Source organism: Pleurodeles waltl, chromosome 2_2, assembly GCF_031143425.1.
Source record: "Pleurodeles waltl isolate 20211129_DDA chromosome 2_2, aPleWal1.hap1.20221129, whole genome shotgun sequence".
In the NCBI taxonomy this organism is placed as follows: Eukaryota; Metazoa; Chordata; class Amphibia; order Caudata; family Salamandridae; genus Pleurodeles; species Pleurodeles waltl.
In genome coordinates, this window is record NC_090439.1 from 246,548,730 (window position 1) to 246,567,325 (window position 18,596).

The 18,596-nt window shown below is 46.8% G+C and overlaps 1 protein-coding gene across 1 annotated transcript in view; it reads left to right on the forward strand.

The window, feature by feature from the left end:
• NSUN2 (NOP2/Sun RNA methyltransferase 2) overlaps positions 1-18,596 on the forward strand; it is a 480,899-nt gene that overhangs the window by 261,364 nt on the left and 200,939 nt on the right. The window contains exon 13 of the mRNA XM_069219708.1: positions 15,599-15,783. Within this exon, the coding sequence (XP_069075809.1) occupies positions 15,599-15,783 (185 nt within the window). The remainder of the gene's footprint in view (positions 1-15,598; positions 15,784-18,596) is intronic.

Genomic DNA, 18,596 nt, shown 5'->3' on the forward strand with positions numbered 1-18,596 from the left:
TACCATAGGTGAGGGTACCAGTGCATGAGCATGGTACCCCTACAGTGTCTAAACAAAACCTTAGACATTGTAAGTGCAGGGTAGCCATAAGAGTATATGGTCTGGGAGTCTGTCAAACACGAACTCCACAGCACCATAATGGCTACACTGAAAACTGGGAAGTTTGGTATCAAACTTCTCAGCACAATAAATGCACACTGATGCCAGTGTACATTTTATTGTAAAATACACCCCAGAGGGCACCTTAGAGGTGCCCCCTGAAACTTAACCGACTATCTGTGTAGGCTGACTAGTTTTAGCAGCCTGCCACAAACCGAGACATGTTGCTGGCCCCATGGGGAGAGTGCCTTTGTCACTCTGAGGCCAGTAACAAAGCCTGCACTGGGTGGAGATGTTAACACCTCCCCCAGGCAGGAATTGTCACACCTGGCGGTGAGCCTCAAAGGCTCACCTCCTTTGTGCCAACCCAGCAGGACACTCCAGCTAGTGGAGTTGCCCGCCCCCTCCGGCCAGGCCCCACTTTTGGCGGCAAGGCCGGAGAAAATAATGAGAAAAACAAGGAGGAGTCACTGGCCAGTCAGGACAGCCCCTAAGGTGTCCTGAGCTGAAGTGACTCTAACTTTTAGAAATCCTCCATCTTGCAGATGGAGGATTCCCCCAATAGGGTTAGGATTGTGACCCCCTCCCCTTGGGAGGAGGCACAAAGAGGGTGTACCCACCCTCAGGGCTAGTAGCCATTGGCTACTCACCCCCCAGACCTAAACACGCCCTTAAATTTAGTATTTAAGGGCTACCCTGAACCATAGAAAATTAGATTCCTGCAACTACAAGAAGAAGGACTGCCCAGCTGAAAACCCCTGCAGCGGAAGACCAGAAGACGACAACTGCCTTGGCTCCAGAAACTCACCGGCCTGTCTCCTGCCTTCCAAAGATCCTGCTCCAGCGACGCCTTCCAAAGGGACCAGCGACCTCGACATCCTCTGAGGACTGCCCCTGCTTCGAAAAGACAAGAAACTCCCGAGGACAGCGGACCTGCTCCAAGAAAAGCTGCAACTTTGTTTCCCGCAACTTTAAAGAACCCTGCAAGCTCCCCGCAAGAAGCGTGAGACTTGCAACACTGCACCCGGCGACCCCGACTCGGCTGGTGGCGATCCAACACCTCAGGAGGGACCCCAGGACTACTCTGATACTGTGAGTACCAAAACCTGTCCCCCCTGAGCCCCCACAGCGCCGCCTGCAGAGGGAATCCCGAGGTTTCCCCTGACCGCGACTCTTTGAACCTAAAGTCCCGACGCCTGGGAGAGACCCTGCACCCGCAGCCCCCAGGACCTGAAGGACCGGACTTTCACTGGAGAAGTGACCCCCAGGAGTCCCTCTCCCTTGCCCAAGTGGAGGTTTCCCCGAGGAATCCCCCCCTTGCCTGCCTGCAGCGCTGAAGAGATCCCGAGATCTCTCATAGACTAACATTGCGAACCCGACGCTTGTTTCTACACTGCACCCGGCCGCCCCCGCGCCGCTGAGGGTGAAATTTCTGTGTGGGCTTGTGTCCCCCCCCGGTGCCCTATAAAACCCCCCTGGTCTGCCCTCCGAAGACGCGGGTACTTACCTGCAAGCAGACCGGAACCGGGGCACCCCCTTCTCTCCATTCTAGCCTATGCGTTTTGGGCACCACTTTGAACTCTGCACCTGACCGGCCCTGAGCTGCTGGTGTGGTGACTTTGGGGTTGCTCTGAACCCCCAACGGTGGGCTACCTTGGACCAAGAACTAAGCCCTGTAAGTGTCTTACTTACCTGGTAAAACTAACAAAAACTTACCTCCCCTAGGAACTGTGAAAATTGCACTAAGTGTCCACTTTTAAAACAGCTATTTGTGAATAACTTGAAAAGTATACATGCAATTTTGATGATTTGAAGTTCCTAAAGTACTTACCTGCAATACCTTTCGAATGAGATATTACATGTAGAATTTGAACCTGTGGTTCTTAAAATAAACTAAGAAAAGATATTTTTCTATATAAAAACCTATTGGCTGGATTTGTCTCTGAGTGTGTGTACCTCATTTATTGTCTATGTGTATGTACAACAAATGCTTAACACTACTCCTTGGATAAGCCTACTGCTCGACCACACTACCACAAAATAGAGCATTAGTATTATCTCTTTTTGCCACTATCTTACCTCTAAGGGGAACCCTTGGACTCTGTGCATGCTATTCCTTACTTTGAAATAGCACATACAGAGCCAACTTCCTACAGTACCCAACCCTGAAAAGTACCTCAGCTGGCCCCTAAACACACAGTGCTGACCTTCATATATCATCATACAACCTCTGTGTCTCAGAGGCTCACTTTGAGTGTTTAGACTCTCTGTACCATCTCTGTTCTCTGACCCCTATCCACTAGCCCCAGAGTCACTTTCCTGGCCCCAGCAGCTCATGAAACTCTCTTCCAGCCTGTCCTTGGCTTCCCTGCCCACTTATTCTCATGGTGCAAGCAGGCACTACAAGGAGGCACTTTAAGTGCAGCTCAAAGGATGCTTCCTTTACGTCATGGAACATCTAGAACATGCCTACAAGAAGTTACACTCCACTTAGGATAAACATTTATTACATACAGTTGATACATATCTCAAATAGGAACATATCTATTCCTTTTACTGATTGTGTATTCTTTTCAAGCCAAATCATTCAGTTTCAAAATGCACTAAACTTGTTCTACTGCTCCTATCTGATGGGGTGTATTGGAGTCCTAGTACTCCTATCTCACTTGCCACAATCTCCATATGAGGACAGTCACCCATGCGACTAGGGGTCAGGGAGGATTTTAGAGAAGAGGCACAAAGACCAAGAGATATTTTGAGAGGCCACCCGATCAGACAGGATGAGTTTGCAGGAAAGGACACACCACATCATTAAAGAGAAGTTGGAACTACATCTTTTTTATGTCAGTCACTTACACTGGTGGTCAAGCATATATCTGCCCTTCTGTCATGATTGTAAATTTGAAATGTTGAATGGTTACTTTATTACTACACATAAACAATGTGTGCTATCTGATAGATGCGTCTAACTGTGGATTCCTCTCCTTTATAAACATTCTAAGGTGCCAGACTACATCTGGGGAGTTCTTCAGCAATGCTTCTGCACACAGACAGGTGATTGAATGTTCCCTTCTGATGACTGTACTCCCCCAGATTTGATAGAACAGAGCTGCATATAAGTATGACCCCTGCTTGATGACTTCATTGGTCTTGCCCCCCCCACCCCCCCCCCCCCCCCCCCCCATTTCACCACCAAAACAACAGGGATTAAACTGTGCCAGGACTGCAGGAGAAGCAGATGCTCATCATGGACCCACACAACATGTGTCTTTGGTGCTTGAGCTCTGGCCAGATCATACCCTCATGCCTCCATGTTCATCTCCAGGTTACATGGCCGGTCCCCCCCCCCTCCCCCTTTCCACTACTCTCACCACGAGCCCGTCAACTGAACCGCACCCCAACCTCCTCCACTGGAACAACATCACTGACCATGAGATCCACAACATCATGGCAACCATCCACTCAGGAGCACGCACCAACCCCTGCCTTCACCACATCTTCAACAAAGCCAGCAACACTATTGCATTCAAACTCTGGCATACCATCAACTGCTCCTTCAAAACTGCCACCTTCCCAGAGAGTTGGAAACGCACAGAGATTAACCCTTTACTGAAGAAACCCACTGCAGACCCGACAGACCTCAAGAACTACTGGCCCATCTCCCTGCTCCCCTTTCCGGACAAAGTAATTGAAAATGCACTCAACTAACAACTCACCACCTTCCTGGAAGCCAACAACATTCTGTACCCCTCTCTGTCGGGATTCAGAACCAACCATAGCACGGAGACCGCCCTCCTCGCTGCCACAGACTACATCCGCACCCTCCTCGACTGAGGCGAGACTGTCGCCCTCATCCTCCTGGACCTTTCTGCCACCTTCGACAGTCTCACACGACACGCTATGCACCAGACTCCATGGCACCAGCATCCGAGACTTAGCACTGCAATGGCTCTCTTTCTTCCTCACAGGAAGATCTGCTGTGGTGTTCCACAAGGATCCTCGCTGAGTCCCACCCTCTTCAACCGCTACATGACCCAAGTGGCCGCTATTGTCAAAAGCCACGCACTCAACATCGTCTCCTATGCCGACGACACCCAATCGATAGTCTTTCTCACCAACAACCCGACCACCGCTAAGAACAATTTCCACAAAGGAATTAATTCAGTTGCCGCCTGGATGAAAGACCGCTGCCTCACACTGAACTCTGACAAAACAGAAATCCTCACCCTCAGCTCCACACCCTCTGCCTGGAATGATTCCTGATGGCCCACCGCCCTTAACACCCCCACGACCATGCCTGCAACCTCGGCATCATCTTAGACTCATCGCTCTCAATGGACCAACAGGTGAGCGCCGTCTCATCAGGTTGCTTCCACACCCTGCGCATGCTTCGAAAAGTCTACAAGTGGGTCCCTACAGAAGCCAGAAGGACTGTCACACAGGTCCTCATCAGCAGCAGTCTCGACTACGGCAATGCACTCTACGCCGGAACCACTGCCAAGACCTGGAAAAGACTGCAGTGCATCCAGAACGCCTCTGCCCGTCTCACCAAGAACACCCCACGACACAGCCACACCTCCGCCCTTCTAAGAGACCTACACTGGCTGCCTATCGACAAGATAATCACCTTCAAGCTCCTGACCCACGCTTACAAGGCCCTACATGACATCAGACCAGCCTACCTCAACCACAGACTCTCCTTCTACACTTCCCCCAGACAACTCCGCTCTGCCAAACAGGCCCTTGTCAACGTCCCCAGCATCTGGAAGACCACAGCTGGAGAAAGATCCTTCTCCTACATCGCCACCAAGACCTGGAACACCCTCCCCATCCACCTGTCGGTCCCTCACCCTGTTGCGGTTTAGGTGGGACCTCAAGACCAGGCTCTTTGACTGATCCTCAGCACAACCACAGATTCCCCCCCCCGCTTCACAAAGGCCTCAGACACTGTCAGGGCCTCCAGGTCTAAGGCATGCAGGGCCCTCTGGTCATTCAAACTTTTGCAAGATGATCATGAATTGTTTAGATAAAGTATTCTAGGCCTCAAAGCTTTGTGGTAGAGGCTTCTGCAAGTGAAGTTGATCCTAATGCCTCTTTAACCAGCTCTTCAGGTAGAGAGTCAGAATGTATTGAAACCTTAGGGAAGGAAATGTTCTCTCTTGCTAATTAACCTAAGGTCCGTGAATACAGTGCTCTCTCTGGGTAAGTACACTCTTGTTTCCATGAGATGGCCATTCCAGAAGAACTCAGATCTTCACTGTTTCAAATGCTACATGATGGATAGGATGCGGCGATGCGTGTTTTGTGTGCTGACATAAATACTACAGACTAAATAGGCAGAGCTGTTGGCACCAGAGTCGTACTACAATGAGTTTAACCAGATTTTTGGGAGATGTCCAAACGTCCTTGATGGACATGCCCTTCGATGGCTATAATTAGTTTGTGCAAAGGTTGATTCGGTGCTGGAATGTTTTAAGGACAGTCAAGCCACCAAAGCAAGATCTCTGGGGCTTGTCTTCTGCCAAGCAGTTCCACCAACAATAAAGAATATTTAAGGGCTATTCCAGGGGACGTGCTTACAGGCAACATCAGTCCTCCCACTTTGGACAGCAGCAGCCGACCCAGCCTTTGACGACAGAGGATGAGGTGGTATCCAAAGCCAGTCACACACAGACAACTTTCCCTTAAATGTTCCCCTTTGGCTGCAGGTACTGCAAAGCTGCTTTAATTTGCCCTCACAGACCCACGCTTGGCAATGAGGACGCCAGATATGGCATTTCCTCCTTGGCTGGATATCCATGACATCAGAGCTGGGTTTTGCAAATCATTTAAAGGGGCTATGCCCGGTCTTTCATTTCCTCCCCTCCCCATTTTCCACTTATATTAGAGCAGCTCTCAGAAGACTCCTCACCATTCTTGCAGCAAGAAGTAAACCACCTGCTGGTCAGAGGTGTCATTGTGCATATGCCAGATTTGGAGGGTCACTTTGCCTGCTCGGTCCTGTAAGTCCTCATCGGAGTCCACTCCCCCATCCCTTCACCTTTCAGAAGGTACTGCTGAGGTATCTATTTGAACGTTGAGGAATCTGTGATTAGAAGTTTCTGATGGATAATTCTAACGGCATATTACTCACCTATAGAATACTCAACAGGTGCCAGACCAGATCCAGAAACCTTTCAGATCCGTGCTTCTGTGTGCTACTAGGTGTCTCCGTACAGCTCTTTACTAGCTTAGTTCGTCAGTCTTTTTCTTGCTGCACCTTTAAATGTGGATCTGGAGCTCCACTCACACTTTTATCAGTCTTGGACCCATGTCCCCTTCTAAAGCTACATGATTCAACCCATGCCTCCACTCCAGAAAACAGATGTTGGTCATGGACCAGCAATAGGTGTGTGTTTGGGCATGTCTCCAAACACATGTGAACAGTGCACTTTCATGCACCTGAAGGCAATCTGGACCAGAAGCAAAGTTGTACGTGGCCGAAATTAGGAAGAAGTCACGGGCTTTGCACAAGTTCAGCTCTTACTCCAAGTTGAAGGCCAAGTGGAAGGAAGCATGTGACTTGTCTTCGTCAATACCTAATCTGGTAGAGACTCTATCTAACCACAGGGTCCTTCCTTTAGAACATTCCCCAGGTGTCAAACTGAATTCAGAAAATCTTGAGGTGTCAAATGCCTCTGTCTCTGCATCCTAGGCCTTTTCAGTACTAAATGTGATGTGCTCACTGCTAGCGTGCTGATTTCAGTCTGTGACTTGTTTCTGAACCAAAGCCCTGTCAGAAGGTTTTGTTTAACATTGTACAGATTCGAAGGACCTACAAGGACCTTTTTAGGTAGAAAAGGCTGGTTTGCATAACTGTAAGGAAGAAAGGGCCAGTAATGAATCTGCAGCTAGAGTCACTACCAGATAAGGCATTACCAAAGGTAAGTAATTTTTCATCTGATAGTCTTCTAGCCACAGATTCCATGGCAAATGCATTGCAGATCTTGATGCAGAGGACAACCCATCTGGAGATGGTCCTTTTCTGCACTGCATTCCCTTTCTTTACTCCAATGCACCCTACAGAGAGCTGATCATGCAACTGGTAGTCTTTGGTGCAATCGATATACAATGACAGTCCTTTTAGGGTCCAGATGGTGGCGTCTCTTCCTTGGAGGGGTGAGGTAGAGCGAAGAAAGTTGGCAGTGTGATATTTTGGCCAGTGTGGAAAGGTTGTCACCGCATATGGCAGCAAAGAGGCAAACGTTCGGAGAAGCAGTTTGTCTGGAAAGAAGCTGGTGTATGGCGAAAGTCTGTAGCTGAACTGACCGTCCTGGCTGATATTATGGCCACCAAGAACACTATCTTGATCACCAGAAGTCTTAGAGGGCAGATATGAATAGGTTCAAATCCAGAACACATCAAATAGGTTAAAACTAAATAAAGGTCCCATTTGGGCATAACAAAAGGTTTGGGAGGAAACACGCAGAGGACTTTTCAGAAAGTCACTTAAACAGGGAGGTTCGGTCCAGTAACTGAAAAAACATTGAAATGGGCAGGTGAATTCCTGACCTGTGCCTAGAGCAAAGCCTTGCTGGACTAAGGGCAGAACAAAAAACATTTCAGAAAGAAGAGCAGAAAATGGGTCAGTGTGTTTCTCAGTGCACCAAGCAACAAACGTGTCCCAATGGCAGGCAGCAGTTTTTGTTTACGGACGCGTGGCTGCCAGGAGGACCTTACAGACTTTGGCTGGAAAATTTAAATCCCTCAACTGTTGCTGCTCAATCTCCAGGCACGAAGGTTAAGAGTGTGCAGGTTCAGGTGCACGACCCTCCCCTGTTGCAACAGGAGATTGTCCCGGAAGGGCAGCCTGGTCTAAGAACTGATGCTCAGGCCCAGGAGTTCTGGATATCATACTCTCCTCACCTAATCAAGAGTCACCAGGATGACTTGAGCCTGGTCAGTTCTGATCTTCTTCAGAACCCCGGGACGAGTGGAATCAGTAAGGCATAAAGGAGCCCGTATTCCAGTCTATTTGGAATGTACCTCCGAGAGAGAGCCACTTTGGAAACTCAAGAGTGCAGAAGTGCTGACATTGTGCTTTCTTGGAAGTGGCAAATTGATTTAGCCAAGGTTCTCACCAGGCCTATAAAGAGACCTTGAGCCACCTCCGGATGCAGATGCCATTCATGGGTCATGAGGCATTGAAAGCGGAGTTTGTTTCCCCTGGCATTTATAAATCTGTGCTATAGGACCCGGAAAAGTCCTGATGTTCTAGCCATGTCCAAAGGCCTAGAGCCTCCTGGCACAAGGTCCATGACCCCATTCCGACTCGCTTGTTGCAGAAGTACATGGTGCTATTGATGTCCGTGAAGAGATGGACCAACTTTCTTCTGATGCTCCAGAAGTTTGAAGTGAAGCAGTCTCTGCTGGAGACCAGAGGCCTCTAATCTCCATCTCTCCCAGATTGACTACCCAGAAGTGATACATCAGTCAGCCCTGAATGGGGAATGGAGAGGAGTCTGCTGCTTACCCAGTGGTGGTCCGTTACTCACCACTGCAGATCTTTTGTAATCTCCTTTGAAATCTGGACCAGGTTGGGAGATTCCCCTGATGCTGCACCCACTGTAACTTTAGATCCTACAGGAGAGCCTGCATATGCTATAGAGTGTACTTCACAAGCAGGATGCAGGAAGCCACCAACAGTCCGAGTCAGTCTCAGCAAAATCAAAGACTGAGGTTGAAACATCAGGATCATAGTCTGAATGTTCCAGACTGTCCAGAGGGTACAGAATTGCAGAAGGGCTTAGATGAAGTGAAGCATGTGAGGAGTCAGATGTGACCTTGGAATGTTAATAGTGAACCCGAGCAAATTTAGGAGGTCCACTGTAGTTTGGAGGTGGGTGGCAATGGCCTTCAGCTGCCAGTCATCTAGCTAGGGGAAAACTGCGACCTCTGACCGCCACAGATATGCTGGAACTACCGCCATCACCTTTGTGAACACCTGAGTGGTACTGATGAGTCCAAAGTGGAGCACAGCAAACAAAGTGTTCCTGGCCCACCGTGAATCACAGGTAATGCTGATGGGCCTGCAGGATGGGCTGTGAAAAAAGATGGCCTGTTCCGATGCTCTCGGAACCTGGGCAAGCGTTAGCTTCTTAAATTTCCCCATTCCAAAGGAAGGCATTTTACAGGGTGTAGATCTAGGATCAGGTGGCTGCCTCAGTCCTGCTTTGCTACTGGGATATAGCAGGAATAGGAACCAGACTGGCTGGATGATTGAAGTCCCTCAACGGAAGTAGCAGGAATAGCAACCATGATTTCGACCTGTGCACCGAAGTCGAAGTGCGCCTCGACTTATTGGGCTTCTTATACTTATGGGACTTATTGGACGATGCTTCGGACCGCGACGATGACAGACTGGAACAACTACAGAAGCAGGACTTGAAGAGTTGCGCAGTCTTCCAACATCGGACTGCCATGAACTTAGTGTCCTGAATTTTCTTGGGATTCGTGGTGTGGCATTCGGACAGTTCCTGAAATTGTGGTGCCGTTCCAGGCATAGCAGGCAAACTAGATGGTGGTCCTTCAGACATTTGCAGTTACAGGCTCCACAGGCTACCCACTGGTTTCTATGGGGACATCCCTAAGGTACACTGGGAGTAAAATGCTCAGAAGTTAAAATAAAATAATAATAAATAAATAAAGCTGGAAAAAAGTGGACAAAAAGTGGCCTACTTAGCTCTTCTGGATCTGTCCTGTTTGCACTGATAGAAAGGTGCTGAAGTCAGTAAGCTGGGGTGGCACCTATATAGGCTCTTCACACGTCACACCCTTGGCAGATGACTCAAAGGCTAAACCGTTCAATGCTACCTACCAGCACACACAGGTACTGCTCAAGATTTTCCAGATCCAGTCTGATGCCTTGGGAATATTCTAAGGTAAGGATTCTGCCATTAGATAGGAAAACGAAGCAGGACATGTCCCCATGATATGCTTTCATGCCCTAAGAATTCTCATGGGCCCTCAGTCGATTACTGCCTGGGGATTAATCCTCAGTGCCATCTAAACCCATTGAAACCATCTTGGGTTCCACACAGGCTCTGGTGTAGCACTGGCAACGAGACATGCTTTGTTCCTTTTTTTTTTTTTTTTTTGTCTTTTTTTTTTTATCAATGCCAATAGTACAGGAGGAGAATCCGGTGCAGAGTAAGATGTCTTACCCCTAACTAGATTTGACTCAACCTCAATGAGATTGCTCTTCAAATCCACTAGTGACTCTGTTTACTCTAATACAGAGGCATCCTCAGAGAATCTACTGTCTTAGGCTCTGACCAGAGCTTGCCACCATCCAGAGACGACAGTGGTGGGGATGGAGATGATTTGCCCCCTCATTATGAAAGACGTACAGGAGGCCATTGTGCTTGATACTTCCCTTGACGCAGCTTGAGTTTACCTTTTTGCCCCCCAGCAGAGGAGGGGGCTTTCTTTGCTGGACTTTTATCTGCCTTCTGTTGAAGTCAAGACTGTCCTTACAGAAGGTTTGCAGTCTGGGCCAGCTTCATCTGAGACCTTGCCTCCGTTCAGTGAAGCCCTTATGGGCACCTGGACTAAGTCCTAATCTTGCTCGCTGGTGTATTGACAGATGATAAAATGCCAGAGAACGGCACTTCGTGACCCTGATTTCCTTGCACAGCATCCTTCTCTAGAAAGTCTGGTTGTCCAGGTCTTCAGCAGCAATGTGAACCCCGATTCATTCTCTGCAAATCTCTCGGATATGGAGTCTCAGAGAATTGAGGTGTTTGGTAAAAGAATATTCTCTTATGCTAGCCTAGCATTGAAGTCAGTCCAGTGCTGTTGGTTTATTGCGTCAATATCTGCGCACCCCTAGGGACAAGGACAGAGTCATCTTGCCAGCAGACCTGAAAAGTCTCCTAGGCTCAAAGCATCTAAGATAGTCAAGATGTAGCAAAGTATGCAGTTCCTGCTAACCTTGATACTGATCGTCTGATGCACGCAGTTGGCACCAATGTGTTGCTGAGTCACCATGAGTGGACGTGATCCACTGGTTTTTCACAACATCTACAGAGATTCCCCCTTTGGATATTCCTTTTGATGGCTTATGCATGTTTGGTGAGAAACTGAATCTTCTTTAGACCTTTTTAAGGAGAGTAAACACGGCATGGTCCTGGGTCTTTTGGCCAATGCCACGGTTTTCTCATCAATTTAGGAAATTCCAAGGCTAATACATTCCAAGGCTAATACTGGGGTTGTTCATACAGACAATGCCACTATGTCCAGCTCCCAGTGAAGTCACCTCAGTCCTTTTGTGGTTGTAGACGTGGATATGCCAGCAATTCACCACTACCATCAGTCGTCCCAGTCCCCCTCCCCTTCGGTTTCCCCCTCCAAGTCATTATAGCCTGTCATTAGTGGTGCACAAACACGTTGTAGGAGGCAGAATCTGTTACTTTATCCCACGGTGGCGATTCATCATATCTGACAGATGGGTCTTCCAAATGGCTATGCCCTTCTGTTTCTTTCTGCCCCACTGCACCTTCCAGATCAGAATGGCTTTCAGAGGAACACCTTTCCTTTCTGATACAAGATTTGTGAGCTTTACTCTCCGAAGGAGCCATGTATAGGATTCTTGACATTGAAATAGCTGTGAGTTGGCACTCAGTCTTTCCTTGTGCCGGTGAAGAGTGAAGAGCTTCAGCCCAGATTGTCTGCCGTGGATCCTTTTTGAAGGCTTCCATTAACAGGGGTTGTTTTGGACACTGCAGTTCAGAGCCTTCCCTGTGTTGCTGAGAGTCCAGGATATTTGGGCAGTGATCTTGATTTTAAATCTCAGTCCTGGATGTCCATGAGAGTGGCTCTTAGGCATCTTGGCCTGTTAGCCTTCTGCATTCTGCTTGTTGACTACGCCAGGTGGCGTTTGTGGGCTCTGGGGTGGAATCTGGAGTCTCATTGGGCCCACCACCATGTAAACCTGGCAGATGCCATTCCGGTTTTGAATGGATACTGCATGTGATCAACAGTGGTGGCCACTTGACAGCAATCAGACCAGTGGCAGACCCCTTTATCTACCCCACCAAGAGATGACGGTCATTAAAGATGAGTCATTGCTGGCTTGGGGGCGGTCATCTGGGGAGGTGGAAATTGGAGGTCACTGGTCTCGTAGAAACTGTCTCAGTATCAAGCTGAGACATTCATCTAGTGCTGAAGTTCTTCATGAAATCCATTAGAGAAGGCTGGTGATGATTCTCACAGACAACTCCACCGCCATTTGGTTCTGCATCAAGCAGAGTGTAGTAACCTCCTGGGGGTCCTGAAGCATCCGTGCATCTCCCATATTGTGAACCACCTGGCAGAATCCTTGAATGCCAGGGCAAACAAACTCAACCGGTAGTGCCTGCCAGATTATGAATGGCATCTGAATCCCATGGTGGCACAGGGAATCTTTCAACAGTGGGGGGAGGGGGTCATCTTAGTGCCTCTGGCTTGGACCAGAAGTTCTGTCCATGAGCATCTGTCCCTCGAACAGACTACCACATCGGAAGGATTTTCTATTTCAGCAGCAGGGCAAGGTTCAGCACCTAAACCTGCGCAATCTACACCTCCAGCACCTCTGTGCTTAACAATTGAGCAGCAGTAGTTGACTGTTATGCCACTTGAGACTTTGGATGCTATCCTTTCTGCCAGGAGTCCATTGAAGAAGTTCATTTACACCGGGTCGCTGGAATAATTTGTGGTTTGGTGTGGAGGCCACACAACATACCTTTTACAAGCCAGGCTGGCAGATGTTTTAATGTTTGTCTTTTGTCCAGCATTACTGTTTTGATATCCAGTTCGGAGAGGAAGGGATTTTCAGTGGTTTGGTCCTGCAAGACTTTTTGATCTGAGCCACTCCAGAGACACTCCACCTTCAGGTGGGTACTGCTTTGGTATCTAGTGTAAAGATGAAGACTCTCTGATACTTGTTCATCAAAAGAACAAGTTATGTACGTTAGGCAAATCTTTCTGGTTGGTACTCTTTCTAACTGCAGATTTCTCAATGTCTTCCCACTTCCTTGTTCTGTGGAGGAGCCTGTCTTTGCCATCAAAAAGATTCCCATATTAAAGAACTGCATGCCAATTCTGGCAATTGTTTTGTGTTCCGTGCCCAAAGACCGGGAAAAAGTTAAGCAAGAAACTGACGATGATGCACAGAGGTGGTGGCTCTCTACAGCTGTGCTCGGTCTCTTCTGGGGTAGATCGAAACGTGGAGCTGCTCCATGCCACCTTGCGGTGAGCTGGAGCACTAGTATGTAAAGTTTCCAGGTCCAGTCTACCACCTAATAAATATTCCGAAAGTGAAGAATCTGTAGTTACATAGAGCATCCACCAGAAAGAGCGTTACCAAAGATAATTAACTTGTTCATCCATCAGAAGCACACGTTAGTTAGGTTTCGTAACACTCTTGCTGGTGGATACTGTTCACTGCCCTCAGATCTTCCTGTTGTTTACCATCTAAAAATGTTATAATTTAGGAATCTTCATTATCACCTACAATAGGATTGTAGAGCTCCGTGTCCAAGGGCGCAAAGGTGAATGCTTAAGGGTGGCGCTTACATGCTGCTGTGCTCCAATACATTTGGGGTGATATGGCATCGCCACAGAGTCACATAGTACTACCTACTGAACTAGAACATTGATGAAAAACTCTATGGATCCAGTATGGTGCCTGGTGATACTATAAAGGTGAGGAATTCTCAGTTAAAAAGCATATCCACCAGAATGGGCGTTATTGAAGTTAAGAAACTTGATGTTCTTGTCTGTTTCTTTGGGGACACGTATTGTCTAGTGGTACAAGGTTTGTGGATACTAGCGTGTTCTATCCTTGACTCAGGAGTGCAGAAGTTGGGTGAGGCCTGTTTCACAGAGTACCGTTTTAGGATTCTAGTCTGAAACGAACTGACCATAGTGCATGTATAGGTAGATAGTCAGAGGTTAACATAAAAATAACTCTAGTTATCTCAGTGCCGCTAAGTAAGCTAGCTTTACGTACTCTGGTTAGGGGCAGTCTGGATCAGCGGGTTTATGATACCAGAGCGAGCACTTCTTTAGTGCCGGTCCTGGTGGATTTCTGTAGGTGCAGACACTTCCTAGTGCAGGTGGATTGATGATTATGGGTTCCTGGGGCCAAGGAACGTAGCATGGGGCAAATAATTAGGAGTGTGAACTTAAAAGTGTGAGGTTGAACAGGCACTTAGTAGTGATATAAAGCAGGCGCTTCTAAAGCAAGACAGATTGGACAGTCTTGATGTGAGGCAGAGTGGGCGTACATCATAAAAAGACAAACAAGAGCTGCTGGATTGGCTGTAGCTTATCTTCATACCTGTGTCCCCTTCCCAAGATAGCTTTTGTTTAGGTGCGCACACTACTTAAAAGAAGAAAGCAAAGGTTCATCCCCAGGCGATCCTCCTTGCTGGTTGTCTTTTTCTGGCCGAGCATGGCTACAGACATGGAGATATTGTCAATATGTGGCGAAAGGGCATTAACGGTGGTATATTTAGTGCTATACAAATGTTAATAATACAACATAACAGCTATATGTATTAATATGTGTGAAATTGTTATTTTTATGTGCCACTTATTGGAACAATATTAATGTTTAAATTAAAGAAACTCTACAGTTTCATGCATTTGTTGTGGGGTCTCTTGTTTGACCTCTGCATGCAGTGGGTTACTTAAACTTATAGTATCATTGCAATTATGCACACAAGCCTTAATATGTGTATTTGGCATTTACTTTTCCGTGCTTTTAATAAAGTATTTTCTTTTTTAATCCCTTTTTAGGGGGCTCAACAAAATAAACCTGTTTCATATCTTGTTTGATCCCTTAGGTGAATTTTAAAATGGTATGGCAAGGCAGTAAGTCTAACACCGCCCCCCTGCCCCCCCCACGCCCCCCCCTCCCCCCACACACACACCTTTCCCCCTCCCAGATGCCTTGCTGGCTCTGAGACTTACCACTACCCAAATCTCTGGTCATAGAGATTCATAGGCTGCAATTTCTCGCATCCTGAAGCACACACAGAAAGGTCTTTACTGCAGTTTTAACAAACCACCTCCCCCACCCTCTGGCATGGCACTGAGACTCCCAAGTGCATGTCGTGACCCAAGATCCCTTGCCGGAATCCAAGTCAAAGGATAGAATGGACACTGATGTAGGTGCTACATGAAAACTGACTTATTTGAACAGGTGCTTTTGAACTGAATTCTGTGGACAGCACTGATTGAAGGTGACTATTTGACAAGTATTCATCCTGGTTGCAATTGGGCTGCAACTACCATGTCTGCACCTTGCAAACATTTTCCAGCACCAAAGTGACAGAAAAGAGAACCGCAGCAAATGTTAAACTGCATACGTCCCTTATTACAATAATATTCCTACATGGGGCACAGAGGGACAGGAAATTGTGCTACATTGCCACAGGTTTCAGATTTGTACCTGATATTTTGCATTTTTCAATAGCTTCAGCGAAAACCACAGTCTGCTGTGCCTGCAGAATTGCCTGCCGTGCCTGCAGACACGCCTGCTGTGCTTGCAGGTATTCCAGAAGATGCTTTAGAGGTGGGAGAAGAAACTTCTGCTCAAACAGAGATTAAAGACACCATTAAAACACAGCATGATTCGAGCATTAAGGAGACCGTTTGTGGGTATGAACATCTTATGGAACTTAACTCCTTGTTTTTAAACAACGTTTGGCTCATCTCACAATGTGAAAAGCATGTTCCAAGAAAAAGATTTGAGTAGGTTTCTATCCAGTGCTTTTAGAAATTTTAACATAGCTGGAAAATGAAGTTGACATGTAGAGCTCTGTGCATTTTTAACTAAAATATGTTTGGTTCCTTTATGAAGCCCATTTGACCATTGTAAAGGTAGTGAGACCAGTGCCACCTTCCTGATAACATATGTAAAAATGTCACATAAATTGTAGTCAGTGCAGACTATAACATTTGGTATATTCAAGAGCCCACCCTTCTGAGGTACAAAATACAATACAGTTAAATTAGAATAATTTGTCAAGCCTAACAATTTTGTTGGAGAAATTGAACTAAGCAGAAAAGAGTGCTCATCACTTGTAGGTACTACATAAATGAATTCTGAATCAGTAATATAGTGGGGAACTCTTGATTGGAAATACTACCTGCATCTATGGACATACACAAGAGGAGAAGAACTGAATTGGAAGGTTTTGTGAACCAAGGGGCTTGCACCAATGTCAGTAAAGCAAGTGGTGCGTTCAGCAACAGTGAGACAATTCACATATGGGCCTTTCTGATTTACTGGGATTATGGTATACGTAATACAACTGGAGCCCCTTGGCTATCCTAAAATTCGGGTAAGGATTCTGAGCAATGTGATGGTACCCTGGTTAGTCTGAGAGCCTATGTGCATTGTAAGCAGTATTAGGATAATCTTCCTTCCAACGCCCCAGCTAACCACATGCAAATCAAGACCCCCTAACACTGCTTCTTCTACCCACACATGTTTTTTGCTTCTCAAATTCTTCCTCCTCCCTGCCCTCCCTTGCTCCTTCCACTTCATTGTTGGGCTCCTCATCCCACTCATTTGATCACTTGCTTTATATTTTAAAATTTCAGAAACCTTAAGTCTGATTCAGCATACTTTCTTTTTCTTCTGCAAAGCTATGCAGTGATTGACCACAGCCACTATTTCTACAAGCTTCTTAGGTTACCACACAATACATATGGTTGTCAATTGACTCAACATTCAGTAATAATCCCTCATGAAAAGTTGCACCAATAGCCCCTGAACCACCACCTTTGGATGAGCGATAAACGAGTACCTTTTAAATGCTTCCTTAAGCCTGTCCAAATAATTAGCTAGTGCCTCATTATTCTTTTGATTGCAGTTTGAAATTTTAGTCCAATCAGTTTTCACTGGGTATACATTGGGAATTGCATTCCGGAGCACATTCTTCATAAGTCAACTCCCCTTCATTACCAAGGGCCACTCTCGTGCTTTCTCCCCCAGTCTTTTACATCACAGTGACTCTATTAATCACAGTAACTGATTCACATCTGCCCACTTAGATCTGTATGCTTCAAGCACACACTGTAGTTCTTGCTGAAACTGGGTTGGATTTTTTGTAAATGTAGGGAAACTGTTTCTTTATGCTCCTTAAATCAGGATGGTTCCAAGGAACGTGGATCACGGCTCTACCCATTGCCACTCGATAATCCAGGAGAGGAAGGACATTGAGTGCCTCTTCATGCCATTGTGTAGATAATGGGTACTGTTGAGCTTTTGTTTGATTCTTAGGGTATTTCAACGTCTTATGCAAATGAGCTAATCTCTACAATGTTCCAGAAATAACGTTTCTTGTCCTAATTACTGAGTCGTACTGTCGTAAATATTTGCACGTTTACTTGTTGTTGGTACATACAGTATGTAGGAATCCCTTTTGGTGGTGGCTTACTACATTTAAATTGCCTGGTCCCATTCAACATCTCTTATCATTTACTCACACTCTGGAAACAGGTCTGCAGGCCTTGTGACTGCAGCTGCTCCCATGGATTGAGGGAAGGGATCAGAAAGTGGGTGTACAGTTCCCTACAGTTATTTCTTCTAACTCATCTTGTGGAAGGCAGTAAGGAAAGTATTGCAGACTCGCACTAAAAGACCTTATTGAATTCGGTGAACCTTCAGCCACACCTGGAGGAGCTCATGAAGGGGTCGAGGCCTCTAGATCAGAGGTTCTCTTTCTTTCATATGCTCATACTTCAAGTCTCAGTGCTCTGGGTCATGGCATTTGTAACTATCGTCTCGGCCACTGAAAGACTTCTAGAACCCATTTAATCTTTACCTCTTTTTGTCACTCACTTTCCTTTTTTCCCGGTATTTCTCCCAGTCCTACCTCACCAACCATTTTTATTCTCCTGTCTCCTATCCTGCAACAATTGTGCCTGTCCTTTACGAAAATACATTGGCTACAAATAGTATACACCATGCAAGCCAGCAACAAGCAAACAACAAGCACTGTTTACCTAACATTTTGGGTTGATGCATGGTCATAATTTGGCCATTTCATCAGCTCCAGCACTGGGCCATTTTCCAACCAAATTCCCCATCAGAAACATCTTGTTCGATGGCATATGTTGCTGCAGATACACATGTTTGGCACAGTCCGCTGCCTGGTGTTGGGCTCGGAGTATTACAAGTTGTTTTTCTTCGAAGAAGTCTTTTTGGTCACGGGACCGAAGGACTCCTCCCTCTTTGGCTCCATTGCGCATGGGCGTCGACTCCATCTTAGATTGTTTTTTTCCGCTGTCGGGTTCGGACGTATTCCTTTTCGCTCCGTGTTTCGGTTCGGAAAGTTAGTCAGAATCTCGGAAGAAAGCGTCGGTATTGTTCCGTTCGGTATCGGGATAGTTAGGTACATCGACACCGATCATCGGAAGACTTTGGGGCAGTTTCGATCCCCCATCGGGGCCTGGTCGGCCCG